Source organism: Oreochromis aureus, linkage group 15, assembly GCF_013358895.1.
Source record: "Oreochromis aureus strain Israel breed Guangdong linkage group 15, ZZ_aureus, whole genome shotgun sequence".
Lineage (NCBI taxonomy): Eukaryota > Metazoa > Chordata > Actinopteri > Cichliformes > Cichlidae > Oreochromis > Oreochromis aureus.
The window spans coordinates 2,230,001-2,255,930 of record NC_052956.1 but is presented as its reverse complement, the minus strand read 5'-3'; the positions used below and the strand labels follow the sequence as shown (position 1 = coordinate 2,255,930).

The 25,930-nt window shown below is 44.1% G+C and overlaps 1 protein-coding gene across 1 annotated transcript in view; it reads right to left on the bottom strand.

Annotated features, from left to right (window-relative positions):
* ches1 (checkpoint suppressor 1) overlaps positions 1-25,930 on the bottom strand; it is a 63,823-nt gene that overhangs the window by 29,188 nt on the left and 8,705 nt on the right. The window contains exon 2 of the mRNA XM_031733873.2: positions 6,350-6,949. Within this exon, the coding sequence (XP_031589733.1) occupies positions 6,350-6,931 (582 nt within the window). The 5' untranslated portion in view covers positions 6,932-6,949. The remainder of the gene's footprint in view (positions 1-6,349; positions 6,950-25,930) is intronic.

The window sequence follows — 25,930 nt, the reverse complement described above, 5'->3', positions numbered from 1 at the left end:
GTTTTCCTTGTTTTTAGCTCCTTTTTTGGCCTCCACTGACTCCAGAGCAAAAATATCTGGTATATTAGCTGCTAAATTTGACACTGGCTGCAATTTGTTCCACTGGCTGTTATTGAGAAGGTAAAGAAAGGAAGGGCAGAGGTCGGAGAAGCCCTACCAAGCCCAACCTCACAATCCAAGATGGCAGCAGTAAAGTAAACGGAAGTAAAATTGTAGATCTTCCAATCCGTACCACCACTGCTGTGTATTTGTCACCCACACACAGAGCAGACCAACTCTATCTGTCAATATTCTACAGAAGGTATTTTTAAGAGAAAAGACAAACATTGCATCGTATTGCTAGTGATGGTAGGATGGCTCTATCTGCATTAGAGAGAGAAACAAAGCCTGTTTTTCGCTGCTCTTCTGCCCACTATGACTGGAAGCTCCGACTTCTGATGCACAAAACCAAAACATTCACCTGAAAGATGCTTAAAAACTTCAGTCAAGGAGCCGATCCTTGTGAATTTATCTCTTTCAGTTACAAGTTGAATTTACTTGGTTTTTTTTTGGTCTATCTGTTCCCTGAAAATACGATCTTATATGCATACCTAAAAGATCCAGGAAAATCTACCTGCATAGCAAAGTCTGGAAAAATCAGTACAATATGTTTGGAAATTTTGGGGTTTTCAGCGTTAAGATCGGCCGATGGTATCCACATATACTGCACCCTTCATTTCTTTATATCAGGGTCATTTTACACCGCGGGCCACGTACAGCCCACTTTGAGCTGCGGTGGAGCAGTGAGACTCCCTTTTCTGTCAGTTTATAGACGTTACATATGTAACTGTTTTTCTACATGTTCTCCCTCTCACCTCTGGGACCGCGGGCATTGGGGTTCAACAGGTTAACTGTTTATGGCTTAATTATTTTGTGTAGTGTGAATGGCCATAAGGGAGGTTTTTATCAGTAGGAAAAGCTGTAAAACTTATGAAAATTCATATAAAAGTCCAAAATGAATGTTTGTGCTTGTTTGTGGTGAGCAGCAGATCAAACACGTTAAGAATTATAAATGGCTTTAAGCGCACATTCAGGCCTGTGAGACTCATTTAGACACTGAGCCATAGCTCTGTGCTACATGCACACATTTCTACATCTCTAGCATTCAAAGACACTTTCTATAAAGTTTATTTTTATGTAATATTTAATCTGAGCTGTAAATGTAGTCTTTTTCTTTTTCAGTGTTTTCATAAAAGTCTTATTTTCATGCATTTGATAGTATCAGGGAGGACACATGAGGTTTAAGGCCTGGACACTTAGAAAGCTTTTGTCCTCCACATTGGAAAATGACCCAAAATAAAACCTTGTATCAGCGTAGCCAGCTCCCAGCTGCAGTCTTCAGTGTTACTGACAGCTGGCTATAGTTGTATCTGGGCCGCGAGCCGTATGTTTGACACCCCTGCTGTGTGTTTTGCTAGTAAAACAGGAAATAGGTGCAGCAGTTTATCCAAATGCGATGTATGCAAACATATGTGGAAATGCAGTATATAAGGCAGAGACAGAGTTTGTACAATTCTAAGAAGCATTAAAGGCGATACTTGGTATGACTACCTTTACTTTTTAACAAAGCCTGAGCTCTTATGCTTTCTTGGACCCTCTAAGTAGTTCTCCAGCTTTCTTCTTTGGATGCTGGCTGTCTTCTGTTCTGTTCTCCATCCAGATGATCCCAGACGCTTCAATAATTTTAAAGTCTGGGTCCTGGGGAGGTCTATCCATGACTCCAGATATGGTTTTTGTGCATCAACAGGGATCACTGTCGTTCTGAAAAATGAAGCCAATCTGAGGTTTTCCAGATGGTCTTTCACAGAGGATCAAAATGTAACTGTAATCGTGTGTACTGATAATTCCAACACCACCGTCTGAAATGCAAACTCAGATGATGTCAAAGCCTCCACCGTGTCTTCCAGAGGGATGTAAACTCTTACTGTTGGACCGCCCTCCTCTGAACATACTGACAATCTGAACCAATCTGTAGGCAGTATTTTAGGCCTGTCGCTTATCATTTATGTCATGACCATTTTTTTTTGTAACTGTGTCATCAGATCCATTAGTCGAGCAGAGCGACTCCATTCTTTACAATACTCATGTAGATGCATCACAGCTGATGTAGTGAGGAGTCAAGCAGCAGCTGGAAAGTTCATGAACATAAACTTTCAATACAACTAACATACAGTATGTATGCACACAGATATCTTATCTTTGGATAAAACAAGACATATTTTTACTCCAGTACAAGTGTTGATCCCACTGTGACAGGATTTTATGGGCTCAAACTGTCGTCATGAATATTTTCTACTTGTAAATCAAATGCATAGTTGTGAACTGAGTTTTGTGACCTTGTAAACCAAAATATCTGAAAATTTTACGTTTGTGCATCTATAGATGAGAATTGGTGTGTTTGTAAGAAATATTTACACAAATTACAATTTTTTTTTGTTAAGGTCTGGTTACAGATACACAGCAAAAACCTCTGTGTAAAACTCTGTGCTCAACTTTCCTGGCTTTGTGTGAGTTTCAACTTATGAGTACGAATTTTGACCCAATTTTTCTTCCTTTCAGCTGATTGGTCGATGTCATGTCAATCACAAATTTAACAATCCAGTCAGAGAACAGATGGGTTTGGCTGTCGGTGGGGTGCTTTACTGAGCTTCAGGTCCTGGAAGGGTAATACAGTTATGACCAAAATTTGAGCCCATAGGATGCTTTAAATTGGCAAAACTGAGAAGGAAAAATATTTAGGTCACAGTGGCTTACACGACCAAAGTCTGGGAAAGTCAGTGTTTTTTATCAATTTTGACTGAGACCTAATTAAATGTTTTCATGTCCTGGTGACCAATGAAATTAGAGTGGCATGAGAGAGATAAGGCATCAAAACAACCGCCCAAGTAAGCGGCCAGAGTTGTTTGATGATAGCTGCTGAGTTGTGAGATCAACTTTAAGAAGGTCTCTGACAGCACCCTTAGTATCAGCCCTGGCTTACTAACACTGCACTCTACAAAATGCAATACAATCATTTCTGTGCTTTTTTCCCCCAAAATCCAGCAGTGGTAGTTTTGTGACTGAAACAAAGTCCCGATAAATGAGCATCAAAAACCACCTTAAACTAACAGATTTTTCTGTGCTCACTTCAAACACCCTTCATAATGCTCCGAGTGCTAAAACATAATGGCATCAAGGACGCCTCTCATCTGAACGGGGCAAGGTTAAGTTAGAAGGTGACACACTTAAGTGCAACACCGAGAGACGTCGCAGTGAGTTTCAGATTACAAAACTGCCCATTCTCTCCGCTGTGATTTCATAAGAGGCTTTCAGAGATATATCGCTGACTGTGTGTGTGTGTGTGTGTGTGTGTGTGTGTGTGTGTGTGTGTGTGTACATCTGTGTACAACGCTGATCCACAAGTCTGAGGGAAACAACACTTGTCATTAAGGCATGTCATTCAGCACAGTGAAGAATCCTGTTTGTAAACAAAGCCATGGCAACCGTGGTACTCTCTCACGCTCTCTCTCACAAGTTTGCACTCCCACACGCAAAACTCACACACACACACACACACACACACACACACGCACACAGGGAGCAGTAAGCTTATTCTAAACTAGTCCCCATCTTGTCATCTGCCTGGATATGACCCAGAAATACAGCCACTGGAACAAATAGGCCACTGTCATATTAATCTGCACCTCTGTAAATTGATGGAAATATAATTTGGTGTGTTCACAGCAAGCCGTGTCTGCACGCTTTCCCCATCTCTCTCTCCCTGCCTGGATAACGATAACTTGACCTCCCCTACACCAAATCCCCCTCACCCCCACCCCAACAGTACCAAACACATAATGACGCCCCGCAAATAGAAAAAACAGAAGAGCAAAAAATATCTTACACCCTGTAATTGCACACTCAATTGAAAAAGACTTAAACAGGTAAAGGAAAAAGCAAAGCCGGGAGGGAACAAAAAGGTGTATTCACATGCAGATATTCTCACTGAAAAGCTTTGAATGGCAGAGTCTGACTAAAAATGACAGAGATTCTGTAATTGCAGCTTCAGATAAAGCACAGCACTTGGCAGGTAGAGTAAGAGTCTGCAGAGATGTGCCCTCATTTCTACACCGGCACAGCGCATATGTGTGTATGAGGCTTTTTAAGCATTCATGCATGCTTGTGAGTGTGTGCGCACTTGTTTGTGTGTCAGACATGCTCTGTGTGTGTGTGTGTGTGTTTCAGAGGTGTGTGTGTGTGTTAGACCGAGCGAGAGAACGAAATAGGTTTGAAGGGTTAATTAGTGTGCTGTCTTAAACTGTGTGCAGTGACAGGAAGACAAGACAAGCTGTCCTTGCCAAATTCACCTCTGCACACGCTGCTCTACACACACACACACACACACACACACACACACACACACACACACACACACACACACACACACACACACATATGTGAATATAACACAAGATGAGGACATATACTCTTTCTCCCCCACTCAACACCTCAGTGCCCATTTCAGGCTAATGTGCACACACACACACACACACACACACACACACACACACGCACACAGAGTTGCCTAAGTCAGTAAAGCCAAATCAGTTTTCCCGTTGCTACAGCAACAGCATACTTTTATATCAACTGCAACCTTGTTACTATGGAGATATGTATACAAGAGAAACTCTGTGCCGTTGTAGTCAAGGGCCAGATGACAGCATAGCGTGAGGGCGTGTGCACAAACACACACACCATCCTTCATCCATTTTGTTCTCTCTCTCTTTTCCACACACACACACACACACACACACACACACACACACACACACACACACACACACACACAGACACACAACATGCAGCTCAGTCAGAAGAAAGAGTTCAGATTCACACGCTGGTCAAGGAGAGCACAGAGAGCTCTCATATCCCCCCAGTATGATCGCAATCAGCTAAACAAGCAAAGCTAGCATTGATCCTCACTGTTTGTGCCCAACCTTCACCACCCACCCCCGACACCCGCGGGCGAGATGGAATCTAAAGTCTGTTGGCATCTGTGTTATTAAATCCTCCAGTATTAATTTAGCGCTAATTGAGTGAGGGATTCATTCCCCGTTTACCCCGAGTCTTTAATGGAGTAAAGTCGGGATGAGAACGCCGGTATAAAAGACTGTATCAAGTCTTAAATCAAAAGCGAAATGCTGTTCCCACTGGGGAAGCACATATCATCGGAGTGAAAGAGAACTATGAAAGCAGAGATCATCAACTATTGATAAGGCCGAATCTGGTACAGCTGTAGACAAAATACAGAATATGTTTGACTTCAAGTTGGATATGCCTGCAAAGCGCTGATAACTGTCTGGCTGTGAAATAAGCTATAACCACACATGAGAGAGCGAATAATGGGCCTGTATTTACCATCTGGCTACAGTGATGCTGTACATCACAGGTACATACGATATAGATTAGGAAAAGAATCAGGAGTAAGGATGAAACGGTTCTCCAAATCCATAATCCGTTACAAGTTTGAGGGCACAGTTTCAATTCATAACTCATTTTTTTCATTTTTAAACATAAAATGGAAAGGCATGATAGCTGGATCACGAATAATGCATTTTCAGCTCTTTACTACAACAACTTTCACTAGACTAACATGTCATTCCACATGGCGATCACTATCAGTGTATGTATACAGACCATCGTGGCTCTGCCTTATCAAGTCTAACCTGCCAGCTACCATCTCGAATGTTTTACAGGACTTCGGAGCGCTGCAATTCCACATCCAAAACACTAGTTGGCAGTGTTGAGCCTTTTCATGTGCATAAATCAATGCTTTCTATGGTGCTTGCTGAGCTGAGCAAATCATGTTCGAGTTTGTTAATATTGAGCAAAGATTAATTGCACAAAATGAGCATCAAAAAAGTACTGCGTGCATTTCCAAAGACAGCACAGGGAGGTCTTTGCATATGTATTTCTGGGAGTTTCTTTCTCAAAGTGCAAAATTTAGAAAGGAGAATATTTAAACCAAGCTGATGCACAATTTACTGCTAACTGTGCTGACAGTCCATTTGTTCTCCCAAAGTACAGCACCGGCAGTCAAACTGGGAAACATGATAATAAACTCGTGATAATCTTGTGTAATTTTGTGCATGCATGTGGAAAAAAAGAGATGATTCAATGAAAATTGAAAATATCAGATTTGATTGGCTTTGATTTGTCTGATGATGATGTCGATGACTAAGCTGAAAATCAACAATAAACCTTGTTTTCCAAACGACCGTGGAAGGAGCGATTATGCAACATTCCTCAAAGTAACATTGACGTTCTTTACCTGGCTGCGATCTTTATCCACCTTCTTGAAGCACTTGTTGAGCGACAGATTGTGGCGCACTGAGTTCTTCCAGCCTGTGGGGGCGCTTGCAAAGTAAGGGAAGTGCTCCAGAATCCAGCCGTAGATATCCTTCACCGGCAGCCGCTTGTTTGGCGCATCCTCGATGGCCATGAAAATCAGGCAGCTGAAGGAGTACGGAGGTTTTCGGTTGGCCCCCGCCGCCAAGTCGTACGCTGAGTGCGCGTCACCGAGCAGGGGGTCGTCTGGGGAGGGAGACGAGGAGGAGGGCGAGCGAGGGTGCTGGCCGTCGGGGTCCTGCAGAGGGGAAACGCTACGAAGCCCAGAATGGCTGAAGCTGTTGAGGAGGTCCGTGCTCTCGTGGAGCCAGGAGAGGCTGGTGAGCTCTTCGTCTTCGGCCTTGGAGAAGGAGGCGGACAGGGAAAGGGAGAGGTCAGCCGCCTCGGCTTCAGATGCCGCCGTGGCGGCGTCACCTTGCCGGTACGGCGGGCTCATGCCCTGCGAGGCACTGGCTCCACTACTGGGGCTCTGGGCCTTCTTACTGGGGGGCATGGTGGGTCCCATCCAGCCCAAGGCTCACTCCTGTAGGCAGCGGGGGGGGGGAGCAGGAGAGAAAAGAAACAACGTTAGCTGATGAAACTGTTGGTTCATTCATTTTTGTTAAAGGCCAAAGGGTGGAGGCACGTAACAAGATTTTGACCACATTCCCAATTAGGCTGTGTTAGATCTGAAGGAGAAAGTATACATCATCATTTCTCTCCTGGGCTTTCTATCCACTTCTGACTGAAACAGCAAATTTAGTGCTTCATCGGTTGAGGAAATCCTGCCCTGTACAACTACCCTCTAATTACTAGCGTACCAGCAAAGTATTGACATTACATGGGGTTGCTGTCATAACATATGAGTACTGTTAAAGGTCTTACAGTTGCGGGGTCACAGAAATTACGCTGGTGATTTAACATCTCTCCAGCAGGAGAAAATGTAATTGTCAAACGTGCTGCGACAAATGAGTGCAGAAGAAGAAAAAAACCCTTTATCTGGTGGATTTGAAACATTAGAAACGGAGTCCGACGGTCAGACTTAGTTCCACAGCAGGATGTGATAGGGATGCGATGGGAAAATTTGCAAAGAAAAGAGCAAAACAAATTACAGCATGAGTTCAAATCTATCCCTATTCTAATCAGACCATTATTCTGCTAACATAAGAGCGATGCTGTGCTCGTTACACGCAGGCAGAGCGCCGTAATTGAAGGGGAACGGGTCTGAGTATCACACCACAATCAGAAGGCTCGCAACCGGGCCTTTGATTGTCCTCTAGCACAGACAGCTGTGGGAAGGACCCAGGCAGCGGCTACAGCAAAATGTAATCTGCTCCGCTCGCTCTGAACACGTTTCAGAGACGAGACACCCATGCCTACTCTTGCTTGGATGCACACGTGCACACACGTGAAAATGCAAATCTAAATCTAATCTGCACAGGTCCGGATGAACATGCAAACACGAGCAGGGATTCTAAAAGGTTGTGAATGTAAAAGCAGATGAAAACACACACACACACACACACCATTAGGACACGGGGATTAAGTGGAGCTACGCTCTGGCCGGCCCCTGTGTGGTGCGATCGCTCTCTAATCCAAGGTGATCATCAGCCGATCTGTCCCCTCACTCTGGATGATTGACTGACAGCTGTCACCCGTGGCGAGCCGTTGCGCAGTGACAACTGTCAGCTCGCTACAGCTTTGGCCCGCCGCGTCACCATGGCAACAGAGCAAAACAACTCATCTCCTTTTCTCCTCTGCCTCATCTCCCTCCCATCTCGCCCTTTTCTCACTTTTCTCCCAGCACAGATAACTCTCTTTAACGGTGCCGACGGGCTGCAGCGGAAGGACGGAGCTAAATATAGAACGGTGATGTATAGCGCTTGCTCCACGTATAGCCGGCCAGCCTACAGTCACCTCGCCGCTCCATCTCACGGTCTCCACGGACGCAGGAACACGCTCGGCGAAGCTTTGATCTCGTTTCTCTCTTCTTTCTCTCGTCCCTCTTTTCCAGTCCTCGCACTGTTTGACAGCACGCGCGCTCATTCAACAAGCTGTACCTGTCTGAAGGTACAGTGGTGCTGCACCAATATTGACATTGAGCATAATGAATTCAAATTGCCCCGGTGACGATAGCTGAAAATAGTGAGAGCATAATCAAAGGGATGGGCGAGGTGGGAAGAGTGCTTGACAGGCTTTTCGAGGTGTGCGTGTGTGTGTGCGTATTTATGCATGTGTTTGACAGGCTTGTCACGGTGCATGTGTGTGTTTGTCTTGAGAAGGAAGAAAGGGCATCGGAGTGACATTGTTCCTAGTAGGAGTCCACCGGAATGCAGCGATGGCTCAGATGCTCTCTTTCTCTCTGTCTCCTCTTCCTCCTCCTTGTTATGTTGCCATAGCGGCAAGGGGGCCATGAAACATTACGGCTGACAGTAAAGTCATCTCATTTTACTGTTGCTATGACAACAAACTCCTCACTGTTGGTTGGGGCCATCGCGAGCTGCCGCCCAAGCCTCGTGCCTGAGTGTGCATGTGTGTGTATGAGGGGATGTGTGTGTGTGCGTGTGTGTGTGTGTGTGTGCTACCATGTCTCCCATGGGCTCTCATAAAGCTTAACACACTTGCTTGGCTCTAAACAAACTTTCATGCAACTTCTACTGCGAAGCCCTCAGGACCAACTGCTAAAGGACAAAGGCAGCTATCGCTCAAGTTCAGGCTAAATAACGCTCGCTGCGAGTGTGTGTGCGCGCGCGCGTGTTAGAAGCATCCTCACATTTGTTTGACAGATGGGACTGTGCTATTTTCTCTGTCTTCTTCATTCGCTGGATCTCCTTTGTGTTTGCATGCTTTGTTTTGATTTGTGTTCGGCTCTGTTTGGCATGTCCACATTTGGCTTAGCGTGCGCATGTGTTTTTTTACTGCGTTTGTCTATGTGTGTGCATGCGTGTGTGTGTGCGTGCACGTGCGCATTGGACTGTAAGTACACTTTCTGACTAGCTGTCTAGTGCATTCTTCATGCAAGTGTCTGTGCATACCAATACAATTACAAGCAGCTGAGCTCTGTACAGTGTGCCTGTTCTCTGTGACCCTGGCACCACACCAGCACTGTTCCTCTGCACCCTGATAATATGGACAATGAAAACTCCATCCAAAAGAAAAGTGATGGGCTGTGCACTCGCAAACGTTATGCTGCCATGAATTCAAAATCCATGGGACTCAGTTAGGAACTATGGAAGCACCAATCAGATGTTTGGACAGGGTATCCTGACCCAGAAAGCTTGACAGGGTATACATGGAAAATTGGCCAATCTATGATGTTTAGGTCATCAACTCATCTCATTTATGTGGAAGCTCTTTCAGCCACTGAAATGTGAAATTTCAAATTAGATATTTCAAAAATTTGAGTTCATAAGTCAAAATTCTGACTTTTTTTCTTTTGAACTTTTGCGTCAGCTCTGCCAGTCTGGACGCTCCATGAAGGATGCCCTTTTCCCAGAAGCAGATGACGCATATGCACGAGCACTCGGATAGTGACAGGATCAGTGAGCTGTCAATGTGAACAAACTGGCGCCACGTTCTTCAGCTTTGAATGCCTTCTAGTGAATGATAGCATAGCAGGAAGGTTTGCAATCAGCTGTTGGACAGCGGATGCCTTTAGCTTTCTGCTTGCAGGTAACAAGGAAATGATACAACTTCACAAAGCTTCCTAATTGGCAGAGCTAACTCGAAATGAGTTATTTTCTCAAAATGGCATTTTTTCATATATATTTTAAATATTACAGTATCCCATACTCTTGTAAATTGTGCTTCAGCCTTAGATCAGAAAACACAAGTGGGACTCAGACTGTTAATTTTGTTAAGTAGTAAACACACCTGAAGCTTCATTCCTTGGAAAAAAAAGAACCAACCAAAAGGCTAAATGTGAGCTACGTTTAGGAGCAATTATGTTTCCTTTTCAAAGGGCCTTGCTTTCCTAAGTCAGTGTGTCTGACACAGGACCGACAAAGCTAAAGTTCCCCGTCCTGCTGCATGTTTTCAGCTCAACGGATCCTCGGCTTTCAAGGTGTGCAAGATTTAAAATAAAACATTTTTTTTTAAATCAATCCAGCGTTTTTTCTTGTCACAGGTGTAAAAAAACAGGAAGGAGCTGGTCAGAGTGCTATTTTAGGTTCAAGAGCTAATAGTGGATCAATTAACTTGATTTAACAGATTTAAAAAAGGACGGCAAATTGAAGGTTTCAATGAGCTGTACTGAGAGCTAACAACATTAAGACCTTAGACGGAAACAGAGAACATCATCGCTCTGAAAACTGTCAGTGACCTTGATGTACCCCTGCTGACCTCTGACCTGGCAGTCTCTGTAGCTGAAGGCAGAGGGGACCGGTGTTTACACGGAGGGGAGAAGGTTAACAAACCCCTGAGTGGACAGGCTGTACGCTAATTCATGCGCTCTAATTGACAGTGTAATCATCTCGCGCTGCATTCATGCTCTTGCAGACACTTGTCGAAATCACATGCCACTTTTACGTAATCCTCAGAAGATCTCCGTTCCCCATTGGCAGCTTTTTCTGTCTTACTTGCAGTCGTTCACAGCGCCGAAAGCCAGAGGAAACATTTCAATAATATCCTTCATTTCTCCGCCTTGTTGTGGAGTCTGCTGTGATATTAGCCAAACTGACTTTCAGCAAAATCCCCAAGTCATCAAATTACAAAAAACCCCGAAACCACATCAATGCACAAATAATAAAATAAAAGCCAGATAGGCTTGAGACATGCTGTCAGCAGCTCATTTAGCTCTGCTCTGGGCCTCAGTGCATCAAGCGACTCTTACAACTTTGTCAGTTTGATGGTGGCTTGTGACACAAACTGTATGTCGTATGTCATATCTTCCCGTTCCCCCTTCTCGTTGTCTGTCTTTACTATACGGCCCAATAAAGCCAGTGCCACGAAAATAATCCCCCCCTACCCCAGAATGGAGTAGTAATAGTAGTGTAGCAGATAGCAGCAAAGAATAGAATAGTGGCTGGTAGGAGTTATTACTTTGCAGAGGGGTGAGCTGAACCTTGTGGCTCCTCTGGCCACAGTGATAAAGCGGAGAGTCAGATGCACCGAGGCAAAACTAATCTGGAGTTTTGATGACAAAAGGACGACCTTTATCCCTCCTACACATATACCGGATGGATGGAAGGGGAGAGGAAGACCAACAGAGAGAAGGAGAAATTGAGAACTCTCTCAGAGACTGGGAAATAATAACTTCTGCTACATATATGTCAACAAAGGTTGTAGGAACCCTTGTGATGTTCTCAATTTTCAACCCATGAAATCATTCCCCCGTCCACCCTCTGCATTTCCTGCTTTTCCCTGGTGACAAATATCAGGCCTTCTGACTGCTTTAAGGAAGCGGAGCAGGGCCAATCACATCCTATAAGGTCTCACTGTGTTCTTCTTTTATGTCATCCACAACAGCAAAGAGCTACGGGATGAAGGTCAGGGGTGAGGGCGTCCCTCAGGACGCCTCCTGACCCCTCTGTCCTGGCGGCTGCTCTCAGCTGCCTGGCAGCTAAAGCTGCTGCAAACACATGTGCATATGAACATGTTACAGTGTTACAACTTGATGGCCTGTTCTCATTTTTACATCTGTTGGCTATTTTCTTTGTTTGTTTGTTAGATTTCATTGCATTTTACCTCAATCAAAATATAGTAAATGTACATTAACTGACCCGCTCTTTGAATATTTAAGGTTCTTCTGTTACAGGTAATATAGTCAATCATAGACCGTTTGTTTGTTTTTGCATTTATTGTATATGTTTATAGTTTAAATGGAGAAAATACACTCATATTATTGCACTGAAAATGTAAAAACTATTCCACATGCTGTTTTTCATGACTATTGTTATGTGTACGTGAATGCAGGCAGCCTGAATAAAGTTTGGTTTGATTTATATAAGGGGGTGGGTCTTGACAAGTGTTAACATTTACACCATCATGAGTTATGTCTGTATTTAGTTTTGCACTTTGTTTCTATTTATTGAACGTACTTATAGACTATGGTCAGCAGCAGGCTGTCACAGTCACCTGTGGTTTGCACGGACGATGCTGACTTGCCTGCAAACACTGTCGGCTAACCACTGAGTGCGACACAAGCCAGAAACAGTGAAGGAAACGCCTTCAAAATAAAGGTTGTGCCTTAACAACTGAAACAAACAGACTTCAAAGGGACAACTTTTAGTTTTTAGGTGAAAGTTTCTGATTTTCACTTCACTTTTAACTGTTTCTGAACCGTTCGGCGAGGAAAAAGTCCACAGACAAGTCAGACCGCCTTCTATGCAAACTATAGTCAACTGCAGTAATCAGTCACTGACTAAAGAAATCACAAGGGGTTTTGTGACCATATTTTACCAAGTGAGTGCCAGCTACCTCAAGCAGCCACTTGAAAAAGTCAGGAAATACAACCTAATGACTGGTATGTCTTGATGCATGCTCAATCATCCAGTTTCTAATGACTGGTAGCTACCAGAGAGCCTCTGACCAGTCTCTAGGGCTGTGTGACTACGACCTTACGCCTCTTTTCCACTAGTACCAACTCGACTCCACTACACTTGGTTTTGGTCCATTAAAACTGATTATGTGTGTGGGATTGTCATAGCAACGCAGCCGAAAGTCCCATGACACCATTTGTATATAACACAAGTACAACACAACAATGGAGGACGTCTATCTGCTGCTCAGTCTGTGTTTATTTTTGTGTAGCCATTTCCCTCGCTGCCACATTTCAAAAGTGGCAGTTTTGATTTTCCTGAAGGAGTTTTTGTGCTCTCATGACTCATCGAGTGACGCCATCGACTGACCAATCAGCTCCCTTGGAACTGTGAACGAGCAGGCACTAAAAAAAGTACCTGGTACCAAGTACTACCACCTAATCGAAAACCCTGAAAACCAAGTGGCTTCAGAAAGATATTTCACTGAAACACTGTGACCTGCTGTTGGAGCTACAGAGACAGAACAAAGGAATTCAGATGGATGTCGTGGAATTTAGTACAGAATCTTTATTACTCTGGTCCGTTAGTTAAGCAGTGAAACAACTTACCGACGGACACTGTTGACTCTAAAATGTCAGCCACTTAACTACGAGGAATAAATACATGATTTGGGTGAAAAGTGAAAATTAAACCATCTCTGAGGTTCAGACAGTTGTTCAGAAAACTCAAGTGAGTGCAAAATATTACCTTGAGCTGTTTGTTCCAACTACTTACTGCCAAAAGCACAAAATCAAAGCTATAATTAATAAGGCATAAGAAACTTAACAAAGAAAGGTCAGGACCCTTGTGTTGCAATGCACGCTTAATATTGCAAGTTTGAGTCCACAGCCTGCTCTGCCAGAGGATTAAACATTATCCCCACTGTCTATTGGCAAAGCAACTAAGCAGATAATAAGCACATAATATACAGTATATTTAGGGGAACTGAGCCCCAGAACTTTCAAGTTGAAAAATGAAAACATAAAATGCATCAATTCACAGGGTCACTGGTTGTGCTTTAAGAGTAGCACCAGGCTGCTTTACTCAAGGAAGCTGAGAACGGACATGTGTAATGTACGGTGTAAAAAAAAGAAGAAGAAGAAAAAAGCCAAATCAAATATTGCTAGTGAATAATTCAAGACGACGAACACACACACAGCCTCCATCCTCCAAAGTAGGCTAACCAACAAAGCAAACAGACATTTGCATCAGGCAAACACAGAGTAAGTTTGGGATGATTCATCAGCAGCCAGCGATCATGAAGTCACGCTTATCCCCCCCCCCCCACCTCTCTCTCCGCGGATGGCGAACAATCAGAGTCAGAAATACACACACACAAACTGAGGCCGCGAATGTGGATGCTTGAAGGTGACTTGTGTGTGTGTGTGTGTGTGTGTGTGTGCGTGTGTGTGCAGCCTGGAGGTCCCTTGGTGGAGTGCAGGGCTAGACTGTGTGTGCAGAACTGCCTGTGACAGTCAGGTCAAGCTTAAAAAAAGCCCAGGCCCAAGGCTTTAGACTTCCACGGTTATGGCCATGACACACCATAGGCCGACATGCAATCGGACATTTGGGCACTCTCACTTGGTTACTCACTTACTCTGGCCAGCGTTTTCTCGCACACTTTGTCCAAGTCAGTGCATTGTCCAGCATGGCATTAGTCCCTGTATGTACTGTATGTAAGCAACCTGAAGTCCTTAAAGTGTACAGACCAAAGTGCTGTATGAATGTATGGCTGTTTGTGACTTTGAGCGGTTAGTAAGACTAGAAATGCATTATATAAATATAAATATAGCATTAACCCACACTCCTGTTTCAGTTTAACCAAAGCAGAACACACAGACTGTATTAGAAAGATGGCTATAACCTCAGAGTCTTAAAGTCGAGTCCACTCAAGCCTGCATCGTTTCTCACGGCCAGCGAGGGAGGGGGAATCCTCGTGTTGCAATAATAAGTCTTAGAAAGAGACGTTGCAGCTCACTTAGTAAACATACTCGTGATGAGTTTATGATTCCAACTGCTAGTTTTAGGACTAAATGGGTAAAACATTATGTTTAGAGTCACAATGTATGAAAAACCCAAGAGGCGATCCACCCAGGTCCACACCATGCTTGTTCAAGAGCCGCCTGTTCAGCTTTTCCAGTAAGTACACGTGACTAGCATCCCTACTGATACCAGAGTGAAGAACAGATACACCAACAGATGCAAGCTAGTTAGCTCTAGCGCCAGCTGACCAGTTCTAATCTCTCACATAACTGTGTCCAGTTTCCAAAGGCCGATACCAAACTAGAGACTCTAAAAACGCTGGTTCACACACCATTTATACAATCTGTATATCTAAATTCATCTTTCTTTAAAAAACACGATTACATGTAACTTTTACTGCTAAATAACATCATTTACACATTTTAGTATCTGAGTAAGACAAGCAAAGAAATTTCTTCACATTAACAGGCTTTAAAAGCTGAATATTTATGTTTGTAACATTAGCTTTCCGTCCATCGTGATGCTAAGCTATGCTAATTACCTCAGAGCTCCAGAGCCACACTTAAACCTCACAGTGTTATTATTCTTTGGATTTAAGATAAAATAAGAGCTCATTTATTTAAATGTAAAACTAGTACGGTTCAATGGAGTGTACACCGAGTCGCTCTTGACCAGACCCACCAGTGTAGCAGAACCTAAAGTAAGTAGTTTAAAAGGATCCTTATACAATAACCAGATCTAATACCAAGGTCAGATCTGATAAAGATGCTATCAAACCTGAGATGACATCGGCAACAATCATAATTATAACAGTAATAAAGATAACACTATCTGACTGCCTCCGCCTCTCCTTCCATCACCCAATCCCCCCCACCCGCTCTCCCTCTAAGGCCTCCCTGCCTTTTCTTTCTGACAGTGAGCAGGTCCCTGTTGGCGCTCAGTGCTCTTTTATAATACTGTAGGAAAGGAGAGACAACGCGAGGGAGAGACAGAGCGAGAGCAGGGGAGAGGGAGAAAGAAAGAGAAAGGGAGACTGCCAGAAACACTATACCATATCAAAGCAGCCAGAGCACAGCCAACACAGCTTTGATAGTGGGCAGAGAGGAGTGTGGGTCACAAAAGCGCAAGGAGAAAGGCTCAGCGAACGGTTTAAAGAGGGGAGCGTGATCTATCGGGATCCCCGCATTCAGGGGAGAGTGGGGTGGATGAAGCTTTGAGGTGGTGAGTGTTTTTCAGTCGGGTGTCCTGCAGTCAAAAAAAAAAGGAAGAAGAAGCAGGGCTCCCTCTCTGTGTCTGTCTGTCTCTCTCCCCTCTGGCTTTTCCACTTATCTTTAACAAACAGCAGCTCAGGCGCTCAGCCACTGGTCGACAGTTTGTCCCGACAACAAAAAACCATGGCAACAAGCGCTGGAAGAGCCTGTCCGGTTCCAAAGGTTTGCCCTCTTTGGCTTCCCCAGCTCTCCGGCTTTGGCCACAGACTGGAATCAATAACCAAAACAGCTCAAAGTGGCTGACAGAAGTTTGCGATCGAGAAACCGCACCGCCTTGTGTTTAGCAAGGACTAAAGAGTTTAGTAGATCACTCTTGTCCCAGAGGTGGAAAGAAATTGCGTTCCAGTTGCGTGAAAAGAAAGTGGAATTTGAAAAATAGTGAAACGGGAAGGACGAGGGGGTGAGGCAGCAGTTTGTCAGTAACCTATGCGGTCCTCTCCGGCCTGCCTTTGCTGACGATACTTGCACGGCTTCTGCTGATGATACAACTCTGCTTACATCCTTCACTCCTCCCTCCCACTCCCACAAGCTGTTTTTAACGCCGCACAAGATACCTTATGTCAACTGAAACGTGTTCCGAATGCTGACAAAACAAAATTCAGGCTGTTTACAAACTCGCAAACAGGCCAAAAGAGAAAAAGTGATATGAGCTATCGCTTGAACGGAGTCGCAAAAAGGCTCTTTTTCTCCGCAGGGCATCCTCCGGCACTTAGAGGACTGATTTATCCCGTAGATACATTGAACACGGGCTTTATTTGCTGACAGCTTTCCAAGTATATTAATCCCAGTTATCCGAATACTTTCTTAAAGTGACAGAGTGTGGACGGCCTAAAAGCTTTTTCCATGTTTGTGTACTCATGGCTTCGTCTATCGATAAAATTCAGGTACAGTGAACTGACGTTAAGTTTTTAATGCACTTCTCTTTTTAACCCGATGAGTGAGGCAAACACCGATGATACTACTGATACTGACTCTACAGATTTCTAATGCTTAGAAATAGTAAAAGGTTGCAACTAAGCAAGGTTATTAACGTCAACTAAATGCAAACTACAAACTAAAAGTAGACGTGAAACAATATTTAGATACCTAAATTAAAATAAAAAAAGTAGACACACCTGTGGTATCAATTTTAAAATCCTACGTCACCTTGTTCTCCATTTATCGCATTCACAAGGTTTTCCAAAAACTTGACCTCTGAGATTCCAGCTCATCCGAGATTTTTAGGAGTAAAAAGTATCCTTTTGAAAAAAATGAAAACTAACTGAAACAATTTTGCAAACGTGGAAAACAAACTAAAATTCAGTAGAAACACGGAGGAAATATTCTTAGTTTTAGTATCTGTTTGATAAAAACGTTACCACTTCGTGCCTGATAACAGATGTTTTTATTCTGGATATCTGGAAGACTGTGTCACTGCTTTCTGTACCTAAATCTTGCATCTGACTTACAGCCTGCATACAATAAAAATTAAAAAGATTACAACTAACAATGAAACTAATAAAAACTAAAGCAAAACATTTTAAAACATTAAAAACTGAACTGAAACAAACCCTGGAAAGAGACTGAAGTAAAAGCAAAACAGTCAAAAGAAAACACAAAACTACAACAACTCTGCAACTAAGTGACCAATAAGAAATGCTTCATGCTGCAAAGCCTCACCTCCAGATCCTGAACCTGGTGTGGTGGTGAAGCTGGTGAAATTCAGATAACTAGGAAAACGCAGCAATTTTAGCACAAACTCCAGAAAATGCTGGAAGAATCGTACCGGAAGATCCAGGAATCCTATTAAGGCGTGCTTAATAGGGTCGCGCGTGCAGGACACAGCAGGCAGGTTAAAGAGCATCTACTGCTGCACATTGGCATTCAGAGCTGCAGAGCATGTGTGTAAACGTCTGAAGCTGGTGATGTTTTGCCCATCTTAGCACAGTCACAACCTTTGCAGCTTGTTTTGTAGTCGCTTAGGCTGAATGGAAACAAAACGAAGCTATTTTGGGAAGTAGGAAAAACTTGTGCAACGGAGTGAGTGGTTTTAAAAGGACAAAAGCTGAATTTGGGTCATGAGGGTTTTTAAAAAAATCTTTTTGCTGACAGAGAAAAAGTTTTTCACTTTCATGCAAACACTAGATTATATTGTTTTATATCCACATACCGTCACCCACTCCGTTACAGACCGCGCTCTGCTGCTCATCGGTGCCACCACCCCTTCTTCAGCCTATCCACCTGCCGTTTTTTATATAAACATATGGGAATCCTCTCGATGTAGCAGTTAACTAAGTCTTTTTACAGTCCCGTGATTTGTTTTTGTCGTCTCTCTCAAAACCAAATTAGGCACGAGTGCCTGTATGTGCTCGTCTCCCTCTTCATGGAACAGGCTGTGAAATTATCTGAAGCTCACTTGCTGAGTTTACATGGTTAATGAAGGTTCTTGTGGCAGACACAATAAGGAGCTGCCTTTGCTTTGTTCAGTCAAGATTTAAATAGGTTTGGCAACGAGCCTGCTGGTTTGACGATGAAGTGTTGTCTACTGGAGTGTTTATAAAGTAGTCAGTACTCGACTATGATTGCTTTTTGCTTTTTTTTGGGTGTGTTTTTCTGTCTGAGGCTTTGAGAGTGTGTGTGTGTGTGTGTGTGTGTGTGTGTGTGTGTGTGTGTGTGTGTGCGGATGCTGAGTCTTGCTTGGCCTCTCGTGATGGAGGAGGTTTTTAATCTGCGGGGCTGCCCGCTTTAAACAAAGGTGGAATAACATTTGAACAGAAGTTCGTCTTCGTGTTGACCCTTGAAGACTTGGCTCCGCAGTGTTTCCACTTACTAAATAAAAAAAAAGAGGCATGACTCCCTGTTTCCACTCACCCTGCTCTGGGTTGTGTTTTCTAATCTGCAGATCCAGAGAAAGGCAGTGAAAAAGAATGAGCATGACCGCGAGTAATAAAGACAGGAGTGGACAAGGAAGAAAGAGAGAGTGGGAGTAAAAGACAGAGGGGAGTTATATCCTAGGGTCATTAGCAGCATCTCAAAGTCACCTCGTCTTTCAGCGTATGCTGTTTGACAGGCCCTGCCAACAGAATTAGGGATGAGGGATGATGCTGCCGTGATTAGATGTGTAACTCAGGGGAAAGGCAGGTCCTGATCCACGGTTACGGTGCACTCCTACTCTCGCACACGAGCGCACGCGTGCGAGAGAGGGAGGGAACTGTGGGGATAAGCGATGCGATAACCTCAGTTTTGAGATGCGGTCAGTTATTGACTGGATAGCCCCCAGATCCTCTATTTCAATGTACGGCGCTGATGCGAGTCAGCCCGATAAACACCGCAGGCTCCCCCCGATGAGTGAATTGAATTCCCAAATTACCAGGCTTAAGATAACATACCTGGCTAAATTGCCGCTCTTTATAAGTCTCAAATCTCTTTGTAGATATTCATCAAAGGCTGTTTCACTCCTGATGCGGAGAACACAGGAGATGGGAAATAGGAGAACAACACACAATGTGGTTCATATTAAGGCCTCTGATCTTCTATCTCGAGTCCCTCGTTTTCCACTACATTCCTTTAGCCAGGGGTGATGTGTGGGAGGGGGAGGGTGGGGGTGTGTGCTGACATTCTCTCTGCCAGTGCAAAATATGTGATGAAGGCTCAGTGTTGGTCGGAGATTTTTACAGGAAAGTAAGGGAAACCTTGTGCTTTACTGAGCCTCTTCTTCCTCAGCACAAACTGAATTAGCCCCAGTGCAACAACTGTAAGTCTTTACTTTCTCTGTATCGCTTCAGGAGGTATCTGAAACCCTCTCTTTTATACTTTCAGTTCGTGAACCCAAGTCGGAAGTTTCCATCTGTCAAGTGCCAAATGAATGCCAGTGATAGTGGAGTTTGTTGAATAAACTGAGAAGGGTCCATCTGTTTGCTGCCCGACATTAACCCTGAAGACGACCGAGGTACCCACTCAGAGGCAGGCTAACACTTAAGCCGGCTCGAGGGGCTGTGTGGTTGTGCGCAGGAACTGCGGAGATGTGGTAACACGATCCAGGAGGAGTGTAGCCATGACTTTGATGGCTCATCAAATCCCAAACCTCTACACCGGTTTGCTCTCTATGACGGGGCTTTACAGAATCTTATGTGACTTTATCCCTCACCCTAAAAAATGGCTACTCGTGCTGCAATCTAATACTTGCATTCATTTCAGTAAGGACCACTGTGGTCCAAAAGAAGATTATTTTCATCTGTGGTTATATATATTTGGCTGCACGTCTCTGGTATCCAACCCTCCCCGGCCTTTCGAGTGCAAACAAGCCTGAGAGGGGCAGAGCGCAGAACAGAGCATCTATGACAGGCATTAAAGGAGGAGCTGGGGTGGGTTGCAAAGCGGGTTGAAGAGGGTAGGAACTCTAGGCAGGCAACTTAAACAGAGATTTGTCAACTGGATGTGTAGAGCGATATAAGGAAAGTCATCAGCTGATCTGCCTGGATTGTGCCTGAGCTGGACTGAAATATGGCCAAAGACCACCATCGAAACAGCTTTGAGCCAACTTGAGTCACTCAGCATATCAGCAGCACTTTAATAATCACTGCACACCACTCACATTTTGCACCTCGTCATCAAATTGTTAGACTTTTACTTTGTCAGTGACCCGACATACAGACTGATTACACCCGACCGACAGAATGGGCTCAGTATTAAGACCTCTGACTGTGTGCTGATGACCTTATGTTCACCATAGCCTCATCTAAAGGGGTCATGTGTCTATGCAGCTGTGTTCCATAGCACATCTACAAGAAGCAAATGCATGCGTTATGCATCTCTACCTGAAAGCATTCAAATACTCCACAGCTATTCTCTGTTTCAGCCTCGAAAAGTGAGAAAGTTACTTCATCAGTTACAAAATGCAGATGGAAACGTAATAAAGAAAAAAAGCATACTACTTATGTAACAGTAGCAGTGATAGTTGCTGTTCGGCTCGTAAGACTGCAACTTTTAATGTGTTGGCAGAAAGGTGAGTCGAAAGGGTAAATTCAGTAGTCAGTGCACCTGAGAAAAGGTACTCGGGTGTGTGGCACTACGGCTCTCCAGTGGAGGCCATGCTAATAGAATACTTTAGAAGTGTTGAAAACTGTCCAGATAAAAAACACACCCTTAAACATGCAAAGTCATGTATTAGTCAGTATTTAGTCAGCTTGCAAAGTTTAAAATTGGCCTATTATGCTGTCCTGTTTCTTCTGTAATACATACACACTCAAATGATGAGGTTACTGTACACAAATAAACTCTGTGCCAAACGCTCAGGCTTCAGTCTGCTCTGAATGCTGTTTCAGGCAGCACTTTTCTACCCTTGGCTTGGATGATGTATCAGGTGCCGCCAACACGTCCATCTCAGACACAAAGCTCTGGTGTCTACTCAAGCAGAGCTAAAATATAATAAGTCCAATTTAACATAACTTCACATTAATATAGTTCTACTGAGGCTACAAAGCCATAGAGAAATAACAATATAACAAGATACAGGTCTCACTTTTTTCAGTAAACAGTGTCTTTACAAAGTATTTCAGTTTGTAGCGGTCTTCAGTAAAGTGGCAGAACTCCAGATTTCTCAACTAAGAAATCCTGATGGAACTCTACACGGACATTAGACGCCAGCAGATAAAAATCAACAAGTTTCAACCACATTCTTGTGTGTCAAAAAGAGAGAGGAAGTTGGAGAGTCAAGAGGCTTTCTGGGAAATGTAGTAAAAGACTGAGTGAAAACCACAGGAGAGGCTGAGGGGGGCACAACAAAGAAAAGCGAATGACAACTGCACGTTAGGAAAATGACAAAATACGTTGGACATCCCAGCCTGATGATTTACAACAGCGTGGGATGGAATTTTCCTCCGAGGCAGGGCGTTCCACGCTTTCACCAAACAGCCAGGGAATCTCCAGCGTTCGCACTCGCACACATGCATGCTCGCATTCCTGCAAGGATCCACGGATGAATACAAATTACAAAAAGGCAAAACCGTGCACATTTGGATGCATTTGCACATACGTGCACTTGTTCTCTCTTCCTCTCCTTCTTCCCCTTTTGCTCTTTTACAGCGGTTTCCTGTGCGCACTGTCCACCTCTCATGGTACATTCAGAGCATGAACACCCGGAGTCAGCAAGTCTGGACACAGCTGTTAAATATTCAGCCCAACATTCCCTCTCGCTCCCTCTCACAGTATCTCTCCGTCTTCCACCTTAAAACTCTCCTCTTTTTTGTCCCCACCTCTCTCCCTCCAACGTTACTCTATTTCTAGCTCAATTCTTTCTAATTCTGTAGCTCTCAGCGCTACCAACACCGGCACCGCTGCTGCCTCTGCTCTCTGCGCTCCACTTTCATTAAGGGGCTCTCCTCTGATAGCCCTTCATATAACACTTAATCATCATAACAATAAGAGCACTCGCTCCCGGACGAATCACCTCGAGGGGCCAGTCCTAAAGATCCTCCGCTAACTGATGTCATTAACTGCCAGGGTACCCGATTGGCTGGAGCAGCACGGGAGAGCCCGCCTTAGGTGTTTGACGGAGGGCTCAGCGGGAGCAGCGAGGGTCGGACAGGCCAAGGACATTCCTCTTATTGGAGAAGAGCTGAGAACAACGCACAGGCGCCCGCTCGTGCGTGCACAGGCGCAAAGGCTGACGCTGGGAAGCAGAAGACAAGGCCTGTTTGGTGTTACAGTCAGGAGAGAGATGAATAAGACTATTGAATAAGGGGGAGGGAGGTTTGAATAACAGTATTTTACATGAATGGATCTTCAGGGAAATGACTGCTCCATCGCTCCCTCCGCTCTCTATTTTCGGCTGCGATTTGACAACAGGGTTGAGTGAGTGTGTGTGTGTGTGTGTGTGTGTGTGTGTGTGTGTGTGTGTGTGTGTGTGTGTGTGTTGGGGGGCATTTTGGCTGATTGAGTCTCTGCCGTTATCACGCTGTGGAAGTGACAGCGTGCCATATTATGCTGTAGTGGGTGTGCGCATAGATGAACAGTGACAGCAGCTTCTTGCAAATGCACAACAAAACTGCACGCACACACACGTGCACACGCATACGCAGGCATACGCTTGTCCGAACCACAGTGAAATCACAGCTGTTCTCGGTTGCTATGCGGCAGTCTCACCATCGTCTCGATAACACACACACGCGCATGCACATGCAAGTGTGAGACGGGGACAGTAACACCAGGCTTGGCAGGGTCGGAAGGTCACGGGGGTATTGTGACAAAGTCGCTTAGCAACAAACCCACGGCACATATAATTTGCAGTGCGATGGCCTCCCACCAACCCCCCTCCCAGCGTGCCCCTGACCACATCTGAATGTGGTTATAATGAATATGATGACAGATGATGATTGTTTTGCACCTGGCTCTCTCTCTCCCACTCACTCAGTGTTTGAGGAGAAATGTGTTGAATGTGCCTCACGACAGACCATAATAAATCTTGTGCCACTGTAAGCGCTCCACGGTGAAAACAAAGTGTAAAGTTAGCAGAACACCAGCTTGTTAGTTTGCCACTAAAGAGGAACACAAACATCAGTGGTTTAAGAGTTTTTCTGCTCCTGCTGTTCGAGAATGACACCTGTCCCCTCTGTCTGAAAACGAGCTTTAAGGTACGATTCCCTTTGTTTCGTGACTGAGCGACATCCCTCGACGACTTGCGTCCCTTGCGGCTTTCCATACGGCAAATCCCTGCGAGCAGCTACCAAACACTAACACGAGTACAGCAAAGGGAAAGTGACTTTGACTCCAACTTTAAAAAAAGAAGAAGTGTGTTTCATCAGGACTGCAGGTAGCTCAGCCCATCTGTGTGCTGAATTCTTTATAGGTTATCACAGGAACGAGGCTCCTGTCCTCTCTGCCTTGTTCCCTTTGTGCACGGTGACGATTCAAAACAGAAACGGTGAGCTGCAAAATCTGGGCTGCTTCTGCAGAGGCTCGACTTTTAGCTGGGAATACGCCTAAATAGTACATTCGACAGATTTGTCTCGTTCGTCGAAATGTAAATGACAAACTGCCCCCGGGGTAGCAGCTAGCAAACATGGTGCACTCGTGCAGAGACAGCAGTTTTATAATGTCATCTGTGGCTGAAAAAAGTAACTACTAATGATGTCATCACGATTGCTGTAGGCTTGACAACTAGAAGTTTTGTGCTTTTTTTAAACAAAAAGTCATCATTGCAAGCTCAGGGTTAAAAGCGCAGACACCAGTGTTTTCCATGCTGCAAGTGTAAATGTAGCGTTTTCGAAGCTTGACCAGTATTTACTACTAAGAGTTACCACGATGTGACTTCTGACGCTCTTCTACTACTTTTTTCTAAAAATCTCTTAATTCTCAGTTGTAACTGATGCACTGTGTTGGGGGTAAATCATTAGTATTTGAATTATTTTATTAACTAAACTCAGCAGCTCCACAGCACCAGGGGTAAGGAGAACCACTCCAGTGTGGCGTCTTCTGAACAGCTAGCTAGCTTTCAGCTCAGCTAATGCTAAGACATTGCAAGGGAAATTCACAAGCTTGTTGTTGGTTAGGTGCTGGAAGAGAAGCTACCAACGTAATAATGTCTGGTAACACATGAACTCTTGGTTACTTTTCTCAGTACGAAGCATTACAAAGTAACAGAATACTGTTTCAGCATTCTTCAGATGTTACTTTTAAATGTAACATCACCTGACCCTGAGGCCTACCCTTTAGGTGGAGGTGTGTAGCTTTTCTAATGTGATGTTGTGTTACATTCAGCCTTCACTGACTGAAAAAAAGGGCCAATGCAGCAGAGCCCAAAACTGCAGTTTTAGGGGCGATTTGAGTCTGGTTCCAAAAACAAGTCATTTCCAATAAGCTTGGGTTAATAATAGTACAAGTGACAGTTTTGGCTAATTTCTTTACAGAGTGTTATTTTTTCATAAGAGACTTTGATTGACAGATGTGCCGACACAGGGTTCTGTAGCTGATTAGTGTCTGCTTGGCTTCGCTACCAATTGTAGTCAATGAATCAGACTTTTGGAATATTTTAATAGAATTATCTGACAGCTAATATGGGCTACAGTGTGGTATGGACCATGGGTATATTTCTGCTTTGTTTTCTGTTGAGCAGACTTCTGTTATTATTATTATGAGTCAGTCTACTCATCGTTAATTAGCAGATATACATGTTTGTGTGTTGTACTGTCAGGAACAGTTCTCCAGGCTTCTTGAAGGACATTCAAAGCTCTTCTTTGGATTTTGGCTGACTTTTGTTCTGTTCTCTGTCAAGATGATCCCACACGCTTCAATAATGGGGAGGCCAATCCATGCTTTTCTATCCAGCAGTGATTTTACTGGACTGACAGAGTGTTTGGGATCATTGTTATGCTGGAAAATGAAGCCAATGCCAATCAGACCAATCAGACAGTTTCCAGACGGTACTGCATGGTGGATCAAATCTGTAGGTATTGTTCTGCATTCATAAGTCCATCAGTTCTGACAAGATCTCCAACACCACCGGCTGAAATTCTGCCCCAAAGCATACACAGCCTCCAGCATATTTTACAAATGCTTGTAGACTCTCTCCTGACCTCCCCCAGAAATACTGACAATGATTTGAACCAAAAATGTCAAATTTGGAGTCATCACTACATCAGACCTGCCACTGATTTTCGGTCCATTTCTTGTGTAATTTGGTATACCTTAGCCTTCTCTCCCTTCAGTTAGAACGGCTTCATGACAGCCGTCCTTCCACTGAGACCATTTCTGATGATCAGTGAACAGTAGATGGAT